This window comes from Mesoplodon densirostris, chromosome 8, assembly GCF_025265405.1.
Source record: "Mesoplodon densirostris isolate mMesDen1 chromosome 8, mMesDen1 primary haplotype, whole genome shotgun sequence".
Taxonomy (NCBI): domain Eukaryota; kingdom Metazoa; phylum Chordata; class Mammalia; order Artiodactyla; family Ziphiidae; genus Mesoplodon; species Mesoplodon densirostris.
The window spans coordinates 99,356,006-99,374,703 of record NC_082668.1 but is presented as its reverse complement, the minus strand read 5'-3'; the positions used below and the strand labels follow the sequence as shown (position 1 = coordinate 99,374,703).

General features: G+C 39.1%; 1 protein-coding gene across 1 annotated transcript in view; it reads right to left on the bottom strand.

Moving 5' to 3' along the window:
* ITGA4 (integrin subunit alpha 4) overlaps nt 1–18,698 on the bottom strand; it is an 86,675-nt gene that overhangs the window by 8,347 nt on the left and 59,630 nt on the right. Inside the window, exons 17-21 of the mRNA XM_060106911.1 lie at nt 15,610–15,686; nt 4,285–4,435; nt 2,899–2,994; nt 2,148–2,227; nt 1,656–1,745 (exon numbers count right to left, since the gene is read on the bottom strand). Coding sequence (XP_059962894.1) covers nt 1,656–1,745; nt 2,148–2,227; nt 2,899–2,994; nt 4,285–4,435; nt 15,610–15,686 — 494 coding nt within the window. The remainder of the gene's footprint in view (nt 1–1,655; nt 1,746–2,147; nt 2,228–2,898; nt 2,995–4,284; nt 4,436–15,609; nt 15,687–18,698) is intronic.

Sequence of the window (18,698 nt, the reverse complement as noted above, 5' to 3'; positions counted from 1 at the left end):
TCTATAGTCTAAATATAGCCTATCTCTTAAATATCCCTTAAATATGCCATAATTCAGACTATAGGTGCCTCTAAGTACCATGGAATACTTTTAGTTTCTTGTAAAGATAAGAATTTTAGTGAAAATGTAATGAAATTAGAAAGCCACGTGCTCTGACTGGGGTGACAATTTCTCTTCCCACCAATATCCTTTGCTTGCCTTCCCAGTACTTCCTGGCTCACTCTAGTAACCATTCCTTCTCTCTCAGCCCTCAAATGATTCATGCAAACTTGACAAATATGAGATAAATTCTTAGCTTTTCCCTAGGGCTCCAATATCCTCCTGTATTTCAATCTATCTGACAGATTTTTGAGTTATTTCTTATCACGCCCAATTCCTGCTGGCTATTTGTAATGAACCCCAAGTCTGGGGAACAATTCAAACATCAATAAGTAGGGCAAATTTTTGTTAGAATACAAGGTTGTCATTCCTTTACCTGAGTTGAGACATATACACAGTCAGTAATGAACTTTAAGAAATATTTTTCTAGGAAAATCCCGACTCCCCAATTTGCTCATATTTGGCAGCTAATATGAGGTCATATGTTAGAGACTCTTTTACAAAGGAAAGAAATGAGAAATATTCAAATGTAGATTTAGGCAGCTTAATAGTTGCAGAGCATCCCTTGCTCAAAATAAGATGTGGATAATGGAAAAGCAGGAGGACACACTTATAACAAAATCAAGGAGGCGAGGCGAGGTAAGGATTCAAACCCAGGAAACGTGCAATTGACTTCTCTTTGCTCCCCACTACTCGCCCTTGAATGGATTCCTTTTTCCTCTGCTGGTTTTATCTCACAAACTGGAGAATCAGTTCCATCAGTTTTGGACGCTATTTTTATATAACTATATGCCACCTTTATGGGTGGTTAAAAATGACTAGGGATGCTTTATAGTTAGGGCAACTAGAGAAGCTCATCTCTTTGTTCTGTGTCTCATATTGTCTATTGCTTTAAAAATGTGATTTTAAACAAAGATTAGTAGGCTCAATAATTTCCAGTAAAATCATGAAAGGTTTTCATGATACTCCTTTAATTCTTTCTCTTCACATTTCCTTCCTGAGTCATAGGAGGGTCCATTCAAACAATTACTAAAATTGTGAGGAATCAGTGACTGCTGGGCTGTGGGTAAGGAACTCTGTAATTCACAGATATAAAGAGGGGACAAGGGAGCCGGCTCTCTTGTATCTCAATTCATTTGCCACGCAGGTAGATGCGGGGTCTGCACAAGGGCGATTTGGCCAACCTTCCACTTCTCTGAACTTCACACTTGCCCTAGACACTGAGCATGACCATACAAAGTGCACGCTGGCACTCTGGGGCCCTGGCCTGCATGGTGTACCACTGAATGGTTGGACGTGGCCTCCTATTGGGCTCTTCCAGTAAGAAATCTCCATTGGGGCATTAGTTTGAGGTGGTCTCAGTGATGACTACAGAGTGGGTTAAAATAACGAACACCTAAGCAATGGGCTGCAACACCAAGGTAATTGTTAAGAGACAGAAACAGCACATGATCTTTTCTTAAAAAACTTTAAATAGGCTTTTGACCAGTAGTTTAAGAAGCAACAGAATTCAAAATCAGCTCAGAATTTTACAGGAGTCCTCCATATCTACTCACCCATGAACAGTTAGCATGACTTCATACTTGAGAGGTACTGTTAAAGTCACTTTGTTACGCTTCACGTTGCCTGTTTCTCCTTCATTTTCACTACAGAAGCAAATAGAAAACACCCTCTTAGAATCCAGTCAGCACAAAAATTCTCTTCAGAGGGAACTAATTACACCCCATGTATACCTAATGTACTTGGAGGTTGGTTTAAGAAATGCTTTTTGAGGAGCGGGGATAAAAGTAGATGCGGTAGTAAGAAATTTTTATGTCAGAGTTGGCAGAAATTTGCTCTCATTATTTACGCCATTATTTGCTTCTATGCTATAAAACCCTATGATAGAAGGGTTTTTTGTTTGTTTAACAGATCACCTAAAGGAAGTTTTCTCCTGCAGACAATGGAACACAGCTCCATGGTTCCCCTAAGGTCACTCCCCTTTCCTCCCCCCAAAAATCAGGGGTTCATTTCCTTTAACACAGTTGTTTTTTCATAATGAAATATACCAGGCGGCATGCACTGTGATGTTGAGATCCTCTTCTGCTCTGCTGAGTGAGCTGGCATCCAGAAGAAAGCTAATAGCTGTCTGAAAAACACAGGGAACACTCATTTTAAAAACGATCTAAAGTTTGTTTTTACAATCTAAATTTTAGTTTTTCTTATTATCTATGCTCTGTGAAATACAGATGTGAAATGATGTCCTGGAAGCATAGGCTAACCCTCACTCAGAGAACTACAGGGAAGCTGTCAGGTCTGCGGCAATTTTAAAGCAGCAGCATTTCCATGAGTGACGTTCAGAGACCAAGCCTCCTCTGAATGTAAAGATAGGCAGGTCCAGACTGACAAAATTAGAGATGCTTTAACAACCTGAGTGAGCACTCTTGCCAGAAACACCTTTTAGTAGAGCAGAGGTGACATGCCTGGCAGATAGGACCACCCGGGGTGGAGTCGGAGGAGCGCTGGGGAGGGGTGAGGCTGGGGAGCGGAATTCTGATTGACACATTCACATGCCCGTCCTGACACAAACAGGTGCCCCCTTCTTTTTCTTTCTGTTAAACGGTGAACATTGCCAAGAATATAAACACAATCTCAAAGACCTCAAGCCCAGTTGGTTTGGGTTTTATTTCATTTAGCTACTTACTCTTAGTAAATAATAAAAATGACAACAACAAATTATTTGTATGCAGCACAAACATAGGGAAACAAAATATTTTATATTCATGTCAGTAACAAAAACTATAAATGCTAAATGCTTACCCTTGATAGATGATCTACATATATATAACCAACCCTGCAGTCAAGTTTTACTATGCCGGAGCTGTCTGTTACTTCGCAGTTTATTTGTTTCTCCTCCTAAAAGGAAAATGAAATAACTGGTTTAAGTAGGTAGGGAATGAGAAGTTCATAACGTATGTTTAAGGATGGTTTTTGAAAAGAAAATCATCCCTGAAGACTTTACTTTCTTGGAAGACTATTTTCTGTTTACTTTGGGGATAAATCAATAGGAATATAAATACACTACATAAATATTTGTGTACAAGTATAGATTTATTCTAATATTCACATAAATTCTCCACAGAATAATTCCTGGACTTGTAGCTTTCAACCATGTTTCTGTGTTCCCTAACTCAAGGTTCCTTGAAAAATCATGAAGCAAGGAATTCATAAGGTCTATATTTCATGGCTGCCTTCTGTCTGGGTTGTGAGAATGTGATAAAGGTATTTAATTATAACTGTAATCACAATTATATATATATTCAAATATTCAGGGAAATACACATTTATATACATCTCACAGATGTATATTTCCCTGAATATCTGAGTTTTCCCTCTTACCATTGCAAACAGGCTCCCAAAGCTCTAGAGGAAGTGGGTAGTAGATATTTATAAGAGGTCAAAGGCCTTTCTAAATGCCCTTAGTGTGAAGAAATGGTCTCTGGATAAGAGATGGGTAAATTTTCTAAGAGGCGAAGGAGCATCCAAGGAGAAAGTGACTGAGACTTTTCTCTTTCAAATTCAACATTATTAATACCTCACTGATGGATTTAAGTGCTCATGACTGAGGCACAGTGGTAAAAAGGAAAAAAAGGAAAAGGTCTCCAGATGCTCCAAACTCTTGCAGGAAAGGAGAAACTTGCCTGCAATCTGGTTGACACCAGAATTTTGGAATTTGACGCTGGTTCTAGCATTTTGGAGGTCCTTTGGGATCAAGACAGTGTACGTGAACTTAAAATGCAGAGCAGTAACTCTGGGAGCCCAGCATGAAGGACCAATATGGCCCGTGTAGAGACCCCAACCATGAGGAGCACCATCACAGCACCAGATGAGGTTGTACCAGTGAGAAAAGCAATGACACCCAGGCAGCTTGCTTGGATAACTGGACAATCGCTTCTGTCTCATAGTAGCCTTGGTAAGCAGGAAGCTGACTCTCTTGATCTCAGTCAGATCCCAAGGAACTTGCCATTTTGATTAGGGGCACAGAGGAAAAAAATCACTGGAAGCCCGAGTGATAAGTCTGCATATTAAGACTCATACGCCAAATCTTTATACCTCAAATGATAAAGTGATTTATACATATACATTCTTTAAAAGTTAAATAAAATATCATGTAGTATCATGCTACTGTATGTTTTCGATCCTTACCAGATCTAAAATCTTAATGAAGTAAAGACCAGTGGGTAGTCTGATATGCAGAGTTGTCTCATATGCATCATCTCCGGCATTAAATAAGGACACGTTCAACATTAATGTCTTCATACTTCCAACAGCAAGATAGGTTTTATTTTCATGTGCCCTAAAAATTAAGTACGATTTAGTTTTTGTTTGGAACTAAAAATCCCATCTCTTCATTTATGTATCCTGAACATAAAATACTAATTTGGAAACACAACCATGGGAGATGACCCCATGCAAGTAGATGTAAATCCATTTTAAAAAGAACTCAGTTTCCCAGGTTTCAGATAAATTCAGTTAGTTATTACACAGGAAAAGTTTTCTAATTTAGTTATAATTAAACTAGTCTGCTTTCTGTTTTTCTGTTTAACTTCTTGCTTCTATCATTTTAGCATATTTTTCTCATTATTTCAAAATATTTTCCTAAAAGAAAAGATTTTTTTTTCTTTCTTCATCCTTGAGTAGACATTGAACTAGCTGCTGCCAAAGCCAAAGGGGGAACTGGGGGAAACTGGGAGAAAAGGAGAATAGACTATTTCCACCAAAATAGAGGATGCTTTGGTGGAAGTGAGCACGGCATGGGAAAGGACTGCTATAGCCAGCATGTGGGTGCCACTAAAATCTGTTGAACTAGAATTAATTTCTTAAGGCAGGCTGGTCACCTCTACCAATAACTAGACCAAATTAAAAATAGAATTGTGGAAGTGTTTCACCATCTTGTGAACTGGAAAGAGAACGCTGCTGCAAATCCAAACACATAAGTGAGTTCAAGTTCTGGCTCTGGCCCCCGTTCTTCTGGGGGAGAGGTCATTTAGCATTTTAAAGACTCAGTCACCCCATCTGTAATAATAACTACTGTTCAGTGGAGATCTGGCTCATGCACATTCCATGAAACCCCAAGGAACCTGAGGTCTAAGAAATGTATTCAAGGTACCACAGCTAGAATGTTCTAAAGTCTCAAGGCAACCCATTCCCTTTACTGATTAGATGGTTAGAAGAGCGCAGAACCTGCTACAGAATGTCATGATTCTGTAAGCTGTCCTCAAAAACAGACACTCTTAGATATCAAAGTATATAAATTAAAAAAATTAGTTCAACCAGAGAAGAATATGACCCAAAGCAAAATATCAGATGAGGATAATCATAACAATAAGAAAGATATTCACCTAGCAACTAGAGTTTAGAAAAAGTTTCTTCAATAATGCTTACATTGTATCATTCTAATCAACATCTGTATTTGTGTTTGAATAAACTATTTATGGAAATGTTAACCACATAGTAGGCATTTAGTAGTTATTTGTGAGTTAAGACAGAATGTTTAAGGACAGAGTTAAAGAACAAGTTTTGACACGGGTTCGTGCCCCGGACCGGGAGGATCCCACATGCCGTGGAGCGGCTGGGCCCGTGAGCCATGGCCGCTGAGCCTACATGTCCGGAGCCTGTGCTCCTCAACGGGAGAGGCCACAACAGTGAGAGGCCCACGTACGGCAAAAAAAAAAAAAAAAAAAAAAAAAAAAGAACAAGTTTCAAGATTGATGCTTTTAAGCATTACTTGAAGGTGAAGAATGATTTTAATTGAAAGCCCCTGTATAATAATCATTACATCTATTACTCCCACATACAAAAATAGTGTAACAAATTCCCAGCTTTGTAGAGCTTATAAAGGGCAGATTTATAAACAGATATTAGAAATACTTGAAAAGAGTTATGAATGAAGGGCTCTGGGACCAGGGCGGGGAACCCATTTCACCTGGGGGTAGCAAAGGCATGTTGCTTCTTGCTTTTGTACTATTCTAGCTATTTAGGTTGAGCTGAATGAAGATTAAAATTTCTTTTTTTACATAAAGAAGATCTGAAAATTTCATGATTGAACTGGCATTAACTTGGATTATACTCTTAATTGATTTGTCAAGTTCTCTTCCAATTTTCACACTACTGGGGGCGGGTGGTGGTCACTTTGCAGAAAGCAAACTTGATAATGTCACGTGTCTGCTTCCTTTCCTCCAGTGCTTTCATGATAGAGTTCTGATTAGTGCAGCAGATGCAGCCCGAGAGAGCTGGTCGTGCCTTACTTTCCACTGCACAACCCATTCCTTCCCTTTAGCCATGCTCACCTACAAACAGGGGTCCAAACACCTGTGTTTTGTGTCCTACTTCAAGCCGTCCCTCTGCCTTCAACCTCTCCCCTCTTCATGTTATCTGGCTAACTTGTACTTGTTCTTCAAGACTCAGCTTGAGTGTCAATGTTAAGAGTCCTCAGAAGTTCTTCCAATTGATACTTATTGCTAAGCCCCTTCACCCAGCATTGCATCCTCCCTAACAGAAGTGGCTTTTCTCTCTGCCGCTTTCCCACACACTGGGCAACCCTCTAATGCAATATGTTCACACTTTCTGGCTTTTCTCACCACTAGAATAAGTTCTCTTGGAGAAAAGGTGCTGGGTCATGAATATCACTGTTTTCTCAGAGGCTAGCAACACAGTGTTCAAAATATACGTGTGGTATGTAAGTGTATCAAACGTTAAAAAGGGCTGGATAACACTAAAAAAAAGTCTGAAAGATTGAGGAAATTACTGGATAAGTGACTGTTAAAAGTTCATGAACTCATTATACATTCTATGAAATTAGAGCCATGCTTATCTGTTCTGTGATGGTATACAAATTCCAAATGTTTCATTAAGATAAAGTAAACATCTACTACTACCACATTCATGTGATCTATACCCCGCCCATACAACCTAATGTTTTAGTGGCAATACAACTATTGAGTTGACCAATAAATTAATGGCAACATGGATACTGTTTGAGTTTGAATTTGAGAAGCAAATTATTATGAACCTCAGAATGTACAAACAAAATTATTATAATTTTGAACACTTCCCCCCACTTTGATACCTCTAATAATATATCTATGAGAAATTGGACATTTCACTTAATACCTAAAAGTTCTTCCCTTCTTATCCTAATTGTTTTTCCATTTTAAACCTTCTTATCAAGGTAGGACATACATATAGAAAAATGCACACAACCTAAGTGTAGAGCTCAGCAAATTTTTATAAACTGAATACATGTGTGAAACCAGCACCCAGATCAAGAAAAACATATTACTAGCACCAAAGAAGTACCCTTGTGCCCCCTTCCAATTCTTGCCCCTACCCACTATCTTGCTTTTACTAGTATAGACTGGCTTTGCCCAGTTTTATATTTCATATAAATGGAATCACTGAGTATGTAATCTTGGAGTATCCAACATTCTTTACTCAAAATTTTGTTTTTAAGTTTCATCTATATTGATGCATGGAGTTGTAAATCGTTTTTTCTCTTTGGTGTGTATACTAATTTTTGTAAATATGCCACATTTTATTTATCCTTTCAACTGTCATTGGGAATTTTGGCAATTACAGTTTGGAGCCTTTATAGTTTTTCAGTAAACATATATATGTAATTCTGTTGTGTCAGTCTGTCTATCTATGAGCAGGCCCTTATGGTTTATTAACCCAGGACTAATTCCTGAAAAAAAACTCTAAATCTGGCTAATTTTGGCAACCAGCTTAAATTTTACTAACAAATTACATTAAAAAATAAAATACACTATAAGGAACTATATTTAAATAATAAAAAATAAAAATGTCCTACAGGATTATCATATAAAAGAAAGCATACCAGAGAGTAGGGGTTCAAAAACTGCTGTCTGAAGGCCAAATTGGGACCGCTGCCTGGTCTTGCAAATAAAGGTTTATTGGAACACAGCCATGCTCTTTCGTCTGTGGCCACTTTTGCACCATGACAGCAGAGTTGAGCAGTTGCGACATCTCTGTCCCACAAAGCCTAAAATATTTACAGTATGGCCCTTCAAGTAAAAAGTTTGCTGGCTCTGCCATTGGGCAGTCTGACTGAGGAGCATAGTTAGTTTCAAAATAAGCATACCACATCATATTACTATATTTAAAACCTGTATTATTCTGACAATAACAGAAGCTTCATTATTTCAGATGGCACCCGATGCTGCCTTAGAGGAAACGATGCCCCAGACCTCATAATTCCTTGTGTGGTACTAAAGACATCGAGGAGAAAGGAATGAAGAAAATGTCCCTATGTAGCATTTCTAGCTCTGATCCCCGGCTTTGAGAACCTGGATATTTCTGTAAGGATGTATGATAAGTAACAAGGCAGTAACTCTTCTGAATCATGGTTATCATTTCAGGGTGGAAGAATCTGACTCACTCATAATGTGCTATTCCTCCCAGTGTTTGAGGGGATGGCTGTGACTTACTCATTCTTGTGTTGTAAACCTTTGTGTTACACAAGCACGCATCTGCTTGGTGGCCCTGTGTTAAAGGGCAGAGTGAAGACGTGCGGAAACATGGCTGTCCCACATCCCCTCTGCTTCTCTAGAACCATGTTACAACTAAAGGAAACTAAGAGGTTCTAAAAGTAAACTTCAGCTTGACATTAAAGTTTAATTAAGACTTGTAGAAGAGTTGCCTATAAATAGACATTTATAAAATATTCTGGCTTGTAACCAAAGCATTAGTCACTGAACACCTTTGGGAAAGAAGTTGGCACTTAGACAAGCAACAGAAGGTGAAAGCACTGCATAAACAGCTAGGTTCCAAGACAACAGCAAATGAAAGAGAAACACAGCGTTCACATTTCAACAGCAAGGCTCCTGGTCTGTTTTCCATTTTTAAGCTATTTTGCCACATTACCATAATTACAATTCTACTCTTTATGTGTGTGTGAGTATATATATATACGTATACATCTTACTGTATCTTGATTCATTAACAAGGTGCTGTCAGAAAGATACCCACTAGCTTTTTACATGAGACATAATAAAGGACCAGGTGCACATCTGGAAGTGTGACAAGGCCGAACCAGAGCTTTCCCCGGGAATCACAGTTCATTCTTTATTAAAACATGCATAATGCAGACTTGAAATTTACAAAGCAGCCTAGAATCCATGTAATTTAAACAAATCAAGATACTGTGTACATACAGAATCATAACTTAATAAGTGAAAGGAAAAAACAGAAAAATGATGTATTTCAGCACCAGGCTCTATGTTTTTCCTGAATGAAAGCTACTGTTCTATTTTGTGAGAAATGCTCCCTAAGTCTTCATATACTTAATGCATTTTGCCTTGATAAGATGAATGACTGCTTCATAGCTAACATGTTTTTAATCAAGATGCTAGAACAAAATATAACAGAGGGCCTCCCTGGTGGCGCAGTGGTTGAGAGTCCGCCTGCCGATGCAGGGGATACGGGTTCGTGCCCCGATCTGGGAGGATCCCATATGCCGCGGAGCGGCTGGGCCCGTGAGCCATGGCCGCTGGGCCTGCGCGTCCGGAGCCTGTGCTCCGCAACGGGAGAGGCCACGACAGTGAGAGGCCCGCATACCGCAAAAAGAAAAAAAAAAAAAAATATATATATATATATAACAGAAATTGATATGTACCCATGTCAAGGTAACACGAGTCATTTATTTGACAGAAGACTAGCCTGCGGCAAAGGGGCCTCAGGCCCAAGTAAAACTTTGTCCTCTTTTTTCTTTGTTACTGACTTCGGGGAAAAAAATAAAATAGTGGAAAATTCTCATCTACTGGGAAATATCAGATACCTAACATTTAAGAAGATTTTACTGGATAGACAAATTCACTAAGATCCCAAGGAGGATAGCAGAAGAACGTGGATTGGAAGACAGAAATAGGAATTAGAATGTTTAGCGTATGAAGCATACGATTCCTCTTCCCCAAACTCTGTGACATCAGTGAGGCATATATGCCTACTATCTGCATTTAAAAAATGGACAGTTTTGTTACACTCACTCTTTTGGGGGTAACAGCACAGTGCGGTTACACACCGCTCACTGTCTACCCAACAGTGAGTTCCCTTCTTAGCTGCTAACAGAACCCTGGATTAGCCAGGCAGTCGGCAGTATCCCCTTGATACTGCAGAAGCTAAGCCCCCAGCTCAGCTTCAGGGAGTGAATTATGATTGATCTACTATGATCATGACAACTCCATCCTCTTTCAACCAGGACAGATTCGGGGGCAGCCTGCGACACCTCTCTGGTTAATCAGAATAAGGCGTCTGCTCAGACACTTCCCTTCCTTGAAAGACAGCCTCAGGAGGACACAGAATTTTGCTCCTGCCCCTTTCTGTTTACTGGGAACCTTGGTGGCCCAGCAGCCACAAGGGAAAAGCCAAGAGAACTGGAAAGATAACCATGAACCATGAAGGCCCAGATTTTGGTAGCTTCTCACTAAACCTGCAACCACCTTCTCCAGACTGCTTATTATGCAAAATAATTAAACACTTTTGTTTAAGTTACTATTAGTCCCGTACTCTGTTACAGTTAAAAGCATTCCTCACTGATATGAAAGCACTTTTGTTCAGGAAAAGCCTCCATCACTTACCCTGGAAGCATGATGGAGGCACAGAAGAGAAGTAGTGTCATCTAGGTCAGTCATCTCTGCGAAAGACTCGATTTTAAATTACCTAGGTGATGGTTAATACCTGCTCTTCTATTTGTAATCTTTTATATAAAGTCATATTTGTTCATTTTCATTTCGCACTGTAAGTCCATTTGAATGTGGTTTACTGTCCTGAGAATTTAGAGATTCAGGAGGAAGCCTCAACTTAACGAAAACATGAGATGGGAGTGCATCAACACTATTTAGTTTGCTGTCGGCAGTCTATTAGTGCAGTCATCAGAAACTCATGTTTTTGACGGAGTAACTACATTTACCTGAAGCAGGTATGTAGCTCTGAGACACAGAAATACCATTAGTGCCAGAGGAGTTACAGTCGGGAGAAGGCATAGAACATATGGTTGCAACTGGCCTACCACGACCGAGAAGGCAGAGAGGACTCCTTTGAGGGAGGGGCAAATTCTTCTCTGAGAGAGTATATCATTTATTAAAACGCAAAGTAGTTTGTCAGAACCCTTCACCTGTGGGTCTAAAAATTAATTTGAAGAGTTTTCGTTTGAAAACTCTTCAAATAAGTTATCATTTACCTAATGGAAATAGCCTGTAATCTTCCTAGCTGATGCAAAACATGTAAATTCTTATACTTTACACTGGCCTTTAGGCCACTACAAACCTCATAGAACTGAAAACAGCTGACCCAGGCACAGTCAGCAGCTTTCTCGGGACATAAAGGAACAATAAACTCTGGACAAATAACCAGTACATGTGCAGAAAATGTTTAGAATTCACTGGCAATATTTAATTTTTTTATCCAAATGAAAACATTTTTATCGTGGTCTATAACTATTCCAACCATAATTTATCAAAAATAACAACTTTTCTCAAATCATCATATGTACCAGGCTTTGTGCTATGCAATGCACTGGCCTGCATTATTGCATTTTATTTTTAAAACAACCTTACAGAGTACTGTTTTACCTTCTTGCCAATGAGGAAGGAAGTTTACAGAGGTTGAAAGGCTTCTCTGAAAAGGTCATTCAGCTAGTAAATGGTAGATAGACTTGAACCAGGTTAGTCTGACTTCAGATCTAAACTCTAAACCACCACAACACTGGTTCTCAGATTCCAGCTTGATAAGAAACACTGACAGCCTTCTTAATAATGAACATTTCTGGCCTGGTCCCCATGGATTCTGATTTGGATGGTCAGGGGCCTAGGAGCCTGCATTTCTACCAAGCATCCCAGGTGATTCTCATGAAAGTGACTCAAAGACCACACCTTGAGAAAAACTGCCTTACCTTCTGTTGGCTGCCATATAAAATCATAATGGACTTGATATTTCGACTACAGGAAACATTATCACTTCAAATTAAAAATGCAATGTAGGTAATTAATTTCTCATGAGAAATACATAATGAAGAAAAGCTGATAATTCAATTACATTAATGATTTAATATCTTAATTCAGTAAGATATTATTTTCATTCTTCAGGAAATAAGCATTCTCAGTAATATTTCCATATAAATTTCAACATCTCGCTTTTTTCACAGGCCAGAGGGGCTGCAGTGAAAGATGACAAGGTAACCATGGAAGTGTCTGATTTGAGAAGATGAAAACACCACTTATTTGTAGCTTAGGTAATCTTTCCCACACAAAATACTTCTTCTTATCAAAGGCCCATGAGAGCAAAAGCACCAGGAAGACTAAGCATGTTAGAAAGAAAATAAATATGTGAATGGGAAGGTTATAAATTATTCATCTAATAATTCAACAAAGGCACCACAATTACATGCTGGATTACAAAGCAGTTAGCGGTTGCTGTTTTTGGACTATCTAAGCAGCCAATCTGGATAATTTAAGTATAAAGTCCAATTATCTATCAAATAGGTTAGGGCTTCTTGGCCCTCAACTGTGGATGCTCAAGGCTATCCTGGCATTGCCTAGGTGAAAAGAATTAATTTATTCTCTGCCATATGTGATCCCACCCCAGCAGGGTACTCAGTGCTGTTTGTCAACCTTTTTACTCATTCTTGGTTGATTCCCTATCCCATTTATCTTAACAGCTATTTTGAATCTTTTCCCATTCCCTTCACAAGGTCCCAGACCCAACCTCAGAGCCCTCACCTTCCATATACAAACTCATTTCTTATTCTGGCCATCCATTAATTCTCTATATTTCCCTTCCTCCCACATTAAAATTTCTTAATCAATGTCAGCATCTATTCACAGCTTCTTAGCTCAAGATAAGGGGAATCTTAACTTCTTTCTAAGGCTAACCCTTCCACCTGAGTCTGACCCCAGGTACATGCTGTTTCCTTTAGGACCCTGTTCCATCCTCAGCAAACATCCACTTGTCACTTACAGTGTTCCAGGCACTGTGTTACATATTGGGAACGCAAAGATGAAAAGACAGGAACCCACCTTGAAGCAGTGTACAGGATAGTGTGGAGACAGACAATAATAGTTCTGAGCACAGGTGCCATGGGACCAGGGCCACAGGAGGACTAGGTTTATGTAGCTGGAGACAAAGTTGGGGGGGGGTGCTTTACCTAGGAAACAGCTGAGATTTATAAGATAAATACGCATTAATCAGATAGATAAGTCAAAGTGAAAAGATACAGAGGCTCAGGAGAGCATGGCATGGCCGCACAACTATTCTGCAATCAATGGAAAAAAGTCCTGTGGAATCGCTGAGGAAGAGCACTAAGGACTTTAGATGTCAATGAGCTACTGAAGCCTTGCTATCAGAAGTGTAAGTTAGAAAGCTCACTCTGGAAACCTCTTGGTAGAGGAATTTGAATAATGTAAAATCAGAGGTCAGTAGCCCAGAAAGTGGTAAAGCTCAGTGATTCTGGTAGGATACTGAGTTGCCTGGTGTGGAGCAATAGTAGTAGAGATGGAGAAGTATGGTGGATAAAAAATACATCTGGGTGGTAGTATTATAGGACTTGGTAATTTATTTGATGTCAGGGATAAGAAAGAGAGAAGAATGCAGGTTGAGCTCCAGGTTGTTGGCTTTGGTAACTAACTAATGGTTATGTCACTGGTGGATGGTGACTGGGCAGCCAAGACTGCATGTCTGATAGCCAACTGGATGGGTGGGTGTGGAACTCAGAGACACTGATTTGGGCATCAGCAGTGGAGGCAGACCAGGTGAGGTTGTGGTTGGGGGCAAGATTATCCAGGGAAAATATGGGAGTGTGAGAAGGAGTGAGAGAGGGCTATTAAGGGAACCAAAAGAGCCAAATTCAGTGGTCCTCCAAACACAACTGAGAAGGAGGGGCTAGAGAAGTAAAAGGAGATTGGGAGTAGGATGGCATCCTGGAAATTAAAGCAAAAGACATTGAAAAAAAGGAAGTGAACAGCTGTCAAATTCTTCACAGGACAGTTCAAGTAATATCTGAAGTGTCCCCTGGATTTAAGCAGACTATTTCTTTGTTCAATTTATTCTTTTCCCTGCCTTTGATCCTCATACTTGTTTATATCTTCCCATAATTAAATAATGTTTGATAAATACATAAAAATTCAGTTGAATCTACTTGTTCCTAATAAATTCCCCTTCCCTTAATCACTGATGCTGTCATTTAGCTATGACTGCACAGAAATTTCCGTTAAAATTTGCCAGCGACATCCTTTTTCTCCCCCACCAGTCACATTTCAAGTGCCAACTTGCATGACCTTTCCTCAGTCATTATGCTCTCTGATTGCTACAAAATCACAGTATTAAGTCCCTCTTTTTACATTCTCCATTGGCTATTTCACCGTGGAGCTGGTTTTTCTCTTAGTTCTATGAAGATACTTTTTCAGTCTCCTGGAGTAAGTCCTCATTCTTTTTAAGCTCTTGACATAAAATTTACCCACCCCTCTCGAGACTTGATCCTTAGTTCTTTGTGAAATTCACATTTCCATCGCAGGCATTCTCATAACTAACGTGAAGAGGACCTCCAAACATAATCCTGAACTAGATTTTCCACTGCAGAGCTACATATAGAAGTCTCATCAAATTCAACACACCCCAGTTTAAACCTGCTTCCTCTATATCCCTACCTCCCCCAAACAGTCTCTCATATCCCTGCCCTGTCAGTGATGCCTCCTTGCCCTCTTTCACTTTCCATACACGGCCAGCTCTTAACCTGAAGTGTGGATTCTATCTCTCTGGTCCTCATTTTCACATCTTCCCTCTGACATGCAGAACAGTTTCAACAGAGGGGATATAGACATGATACAGAATTACAATGGTTTATTTCCCAACATAAATAATGACAGCAATCAACATTTATCCAGTTTGCACTGTGTGCGCTATTTTAAGCACGTTTACATGTATTTTCTTTTTCCTGTTTCCCTTCTATGAATTTAGAAGATAAAGATGATTTATTCCCTTTCAAATGGGTCACATATATATTTAGGGATATCTTTGTTTTGTACATCGATCTGAATTATGCAACCAGTTTTTGGAGCATTATGTAGTAAAGGTTAGCTCATTTTGAACCCAAACTCTATTAACAGGCACTTACAGATGTCTGAAAAATAACTACAATTATGATAACAATAACCCAAAGCACATTTAAATCCTGAAATATCTTCCGAGTTATCAGTGAAAGGTTAAAATCATGCTTGATAAAACCATGGTGCTCACACATTCTCATTCTTTTGAAAAGTGGTTATCTCTGAGTGTATACTTATGTGACTGCTGTATAGAACACTTAGTCTCTTTCAGCAGAATGAGACTGCTGTTCTTTTCCAGGTCTTTAAATGCTGCTAACCCCCAAGGATTAGTTCTTAGTCCTTTACTCTTTAGAACCCACATGCACACACCAATTACCCCATCCTGATAAATAAGCAGAGAGCCCACTACACTTACTTCAAAAATCCAATTTTTGCAGAAACGTGTAAATCAGCAGAACAGTTTTCATGGGCACAAAGTCTTGCAAAGTTTATCTGGAAATAAAATATGACAGTATTTTTTATCTTAGTTCAAATCAGTAGGTATATTTCTATGTTTTTTTAAAGGATAAAATATCTATGACACATGAAAAAATAAAATTAATATAGCAAATTGATAACTCCTTTATACCTTCTGAAGAGTTCACTTTGAGTATCAGTAGGTTCAGATGACAATTCCAGGGCTAAAGGAACCACGTTCTTTCAACAGGTAAATTTAAAAGCTAGGTTTGTTAAGCGAAAGAAATAATTTCTTTCTTTCGTAATAGTTGTATAAAAAGAAGTTTAATCAGACTGTGGTAGTAACCTCTGTAAGTATTTAGAACCTGTGCTGCCAAGATCTTCTTTGCGATTTTCTGGTGTTGCTGTTTGATCCTGCTTATTATGCATACGCATGACACTTAATTTTCACAAGATGGCAGAACAGTGATTTTATATGTGTTGAAAATAATAAAATGTAGAAATTTAGGAATTTTACTTTGAGGATACAGTGAATAAAAATAAATGATAGTTTATCCACAGGTTCCAGAATTTATTTAATTCTGAGCATTTTAATAGGACCCAGAGATACTGCAAGGTACACAGGAAGCCCTGAGGTATAAGCTGGACAAAGGAAAAATAGAGAGATACAAAAAGAAAGGAAGCTGAGAGGAACAGGTGAGAGAGGGAGACATGCAGAAAAGAAAGAAATCTAGAAAGTCAGAGAAGGAGCCAGGCACATGAAATGTGAAGTGGGTAGAGCACTGTCAAATGGCACGTCAGACCACAGACTGCCTATACCAGCGGGAGCAGCTGGAAAGTGTAAATCGTTCTCTAGATGATTAATATAATCTTTTTTCTACTTCTCTTATTCGTAAAGCAGGTTGTTTGAAAAATCAAAACGTAGCTCATTTGTAGCTCATTCTAATATAACTACAAATTGCTAAGGTTTGGGCTTACGTACTTTACAATATTGAGATGTTCATTATTAAAGATATTTAAAAGTAGTTGATGTTGAAAACTGAAGTTCAACAGAAGAGTGAAAAAACCAACTTCCATAAATATTTTCATACAAGGCTATAGAAAGACTTTGCTCTTAATTTATTATCTTCATTTGATCTAGTATTGTAGACCAGACAGTGCTGATTGTAAGTTCAAATATCTTAAAACGACTTAGGGGCAATTTTATCTGGACAGGATATGAACTAGACCTTTAAATGTCCCTTTGATCTTTTGCATTCTGTGTGCCGTTACTGAATGTTTTAATGAATGCTTTAACCAGGGCCCCAAACATCCTGTTGACTCTGTCTTTGTGCTGTTGGACAGTAAAAGTCTGAATAACTGGACTCCTGGGAATAAACACACAGTGAGTGAAACTGATATATTTTGGGATACATTTTATTTATTTTAAATTTTTAAAAACATCTTTATTAGAGTATAATTGCTTTACAATGGTGTGTCAGTTTCTGCTTTATAACAAAGTGAATCAGTTATACATATACATATGTTCCCATATCTCCTCCCTCTTGCATCTCCCTTCCTACCACCCTCCCTATCCCACCCCTCTAGGTGGTCACAAAGCACTGAGCTGATCGCCCTGTGCTTTGAGGCTGCTTCCCACTAGCTATCTATTTCACATTTGGTAATTGTATATAAAAGTCCATGCCACTCTCTCACTTCGTCCCAGCATACCCTTACCCTTCCCTGTATCCTCATGCCCATTCTCTACATCTGCATCTTTATTCCTGCCCTGCCCCTAGGTTCTTCATAACTTTTTTTTTTTAGATTCCATATATAAGTGTTAGCATATGGTATTTGTTTTTCTCTTTCTGAATTACTTCACTCTATATGACAGACTCTAGGTCCATCCACCTCACTACAAATAACTCAATTTCGGTTCTTTTTATGGCTGAATAATATTCCATTGTATATATGTGTCACATCTTCTTTTTTTGTTTTGTTTTGTTTTGTTTTGCAGTACGCGGGCCACTCACTGTTGTGGCCTCTCCCGTTGCGGAGCACAGGGTCCGGACGCGCAGGCTCAGCGGCCATGGCTCACGTGCCCAGCCGCTCCGCGGCATGTGGGATCCTCCTGGACCGGGGCACGAATCCGCGTCCCCTGCATTGGCAGGTGGACTCTCAACCACTGCGCCACCAGGGAAGCCCGTGTCACATCTTCTTTATCCATTCATCTGTCGATGGACACAACTGTTGCTTCCATGTCCTGGCTATTGTAAATAGAGCTGCAATGAACATTGTGGTACACGACTCTTTTTGAATTATGGTTTTCTCAGGGTATATGCCCAGTAGTGGGATTCCTAGGTCGTATGGTAGTTCTATTTTTAGTTTTTTAAGGAAACTCCATACTGTTCTCCATAGTGGCTATATCAATTTACATTCCCACCAACAGTGCAAGAGGGTTCCCTTTTCTCCACACCCTCTCCAGCATTTACTGTTTGTAGATTTTTTGATGATGGCCATTCTAACTGGTGTGAGATGATACCTCGTTGTAGTTTTGATTTGCATTTCTCTAATGATTAGTGATGCTGAGCATCCTTTCATGTGTTTGTTGGCAATCTGTATATCTTCTTTGGAGAAATGTCTATTTAGGTCTTCTGCCCATTCTTGGATTGGGTTGTTTCCTTTTTTGATATTGAGCTGCATGAGCTGCTTGTAAATTTTGGAGATTAATCCGTTGTCAGTTGCTTCATTTGCAAATATTTTCTCCCATACTGAGGGTTGTGTTTTTGTCTTGCTTATGGTTTCCTTTGCTGTGCAAAAGCTTTGCAGTTTCATTAGGTCCCATTTGTTTATTTTTGTTTCCATTTCTCTAGGAGGTGGGTCAAAAAGGATCTTGCTGTGATTTATGTCATAGAGAGTTCTGCCTATGTTTTCCTCTAAGAGTTTGATAGTGTCTGGCCTTACATTTAGGTCTTTAATCCATTTTGAGTTTATTTTTCTGTATGGTGTTAGGGAGTGTTCTAATTTCATTCTTTTACATGTAGCTGTCCAGTTTTCCCAGCACCACTT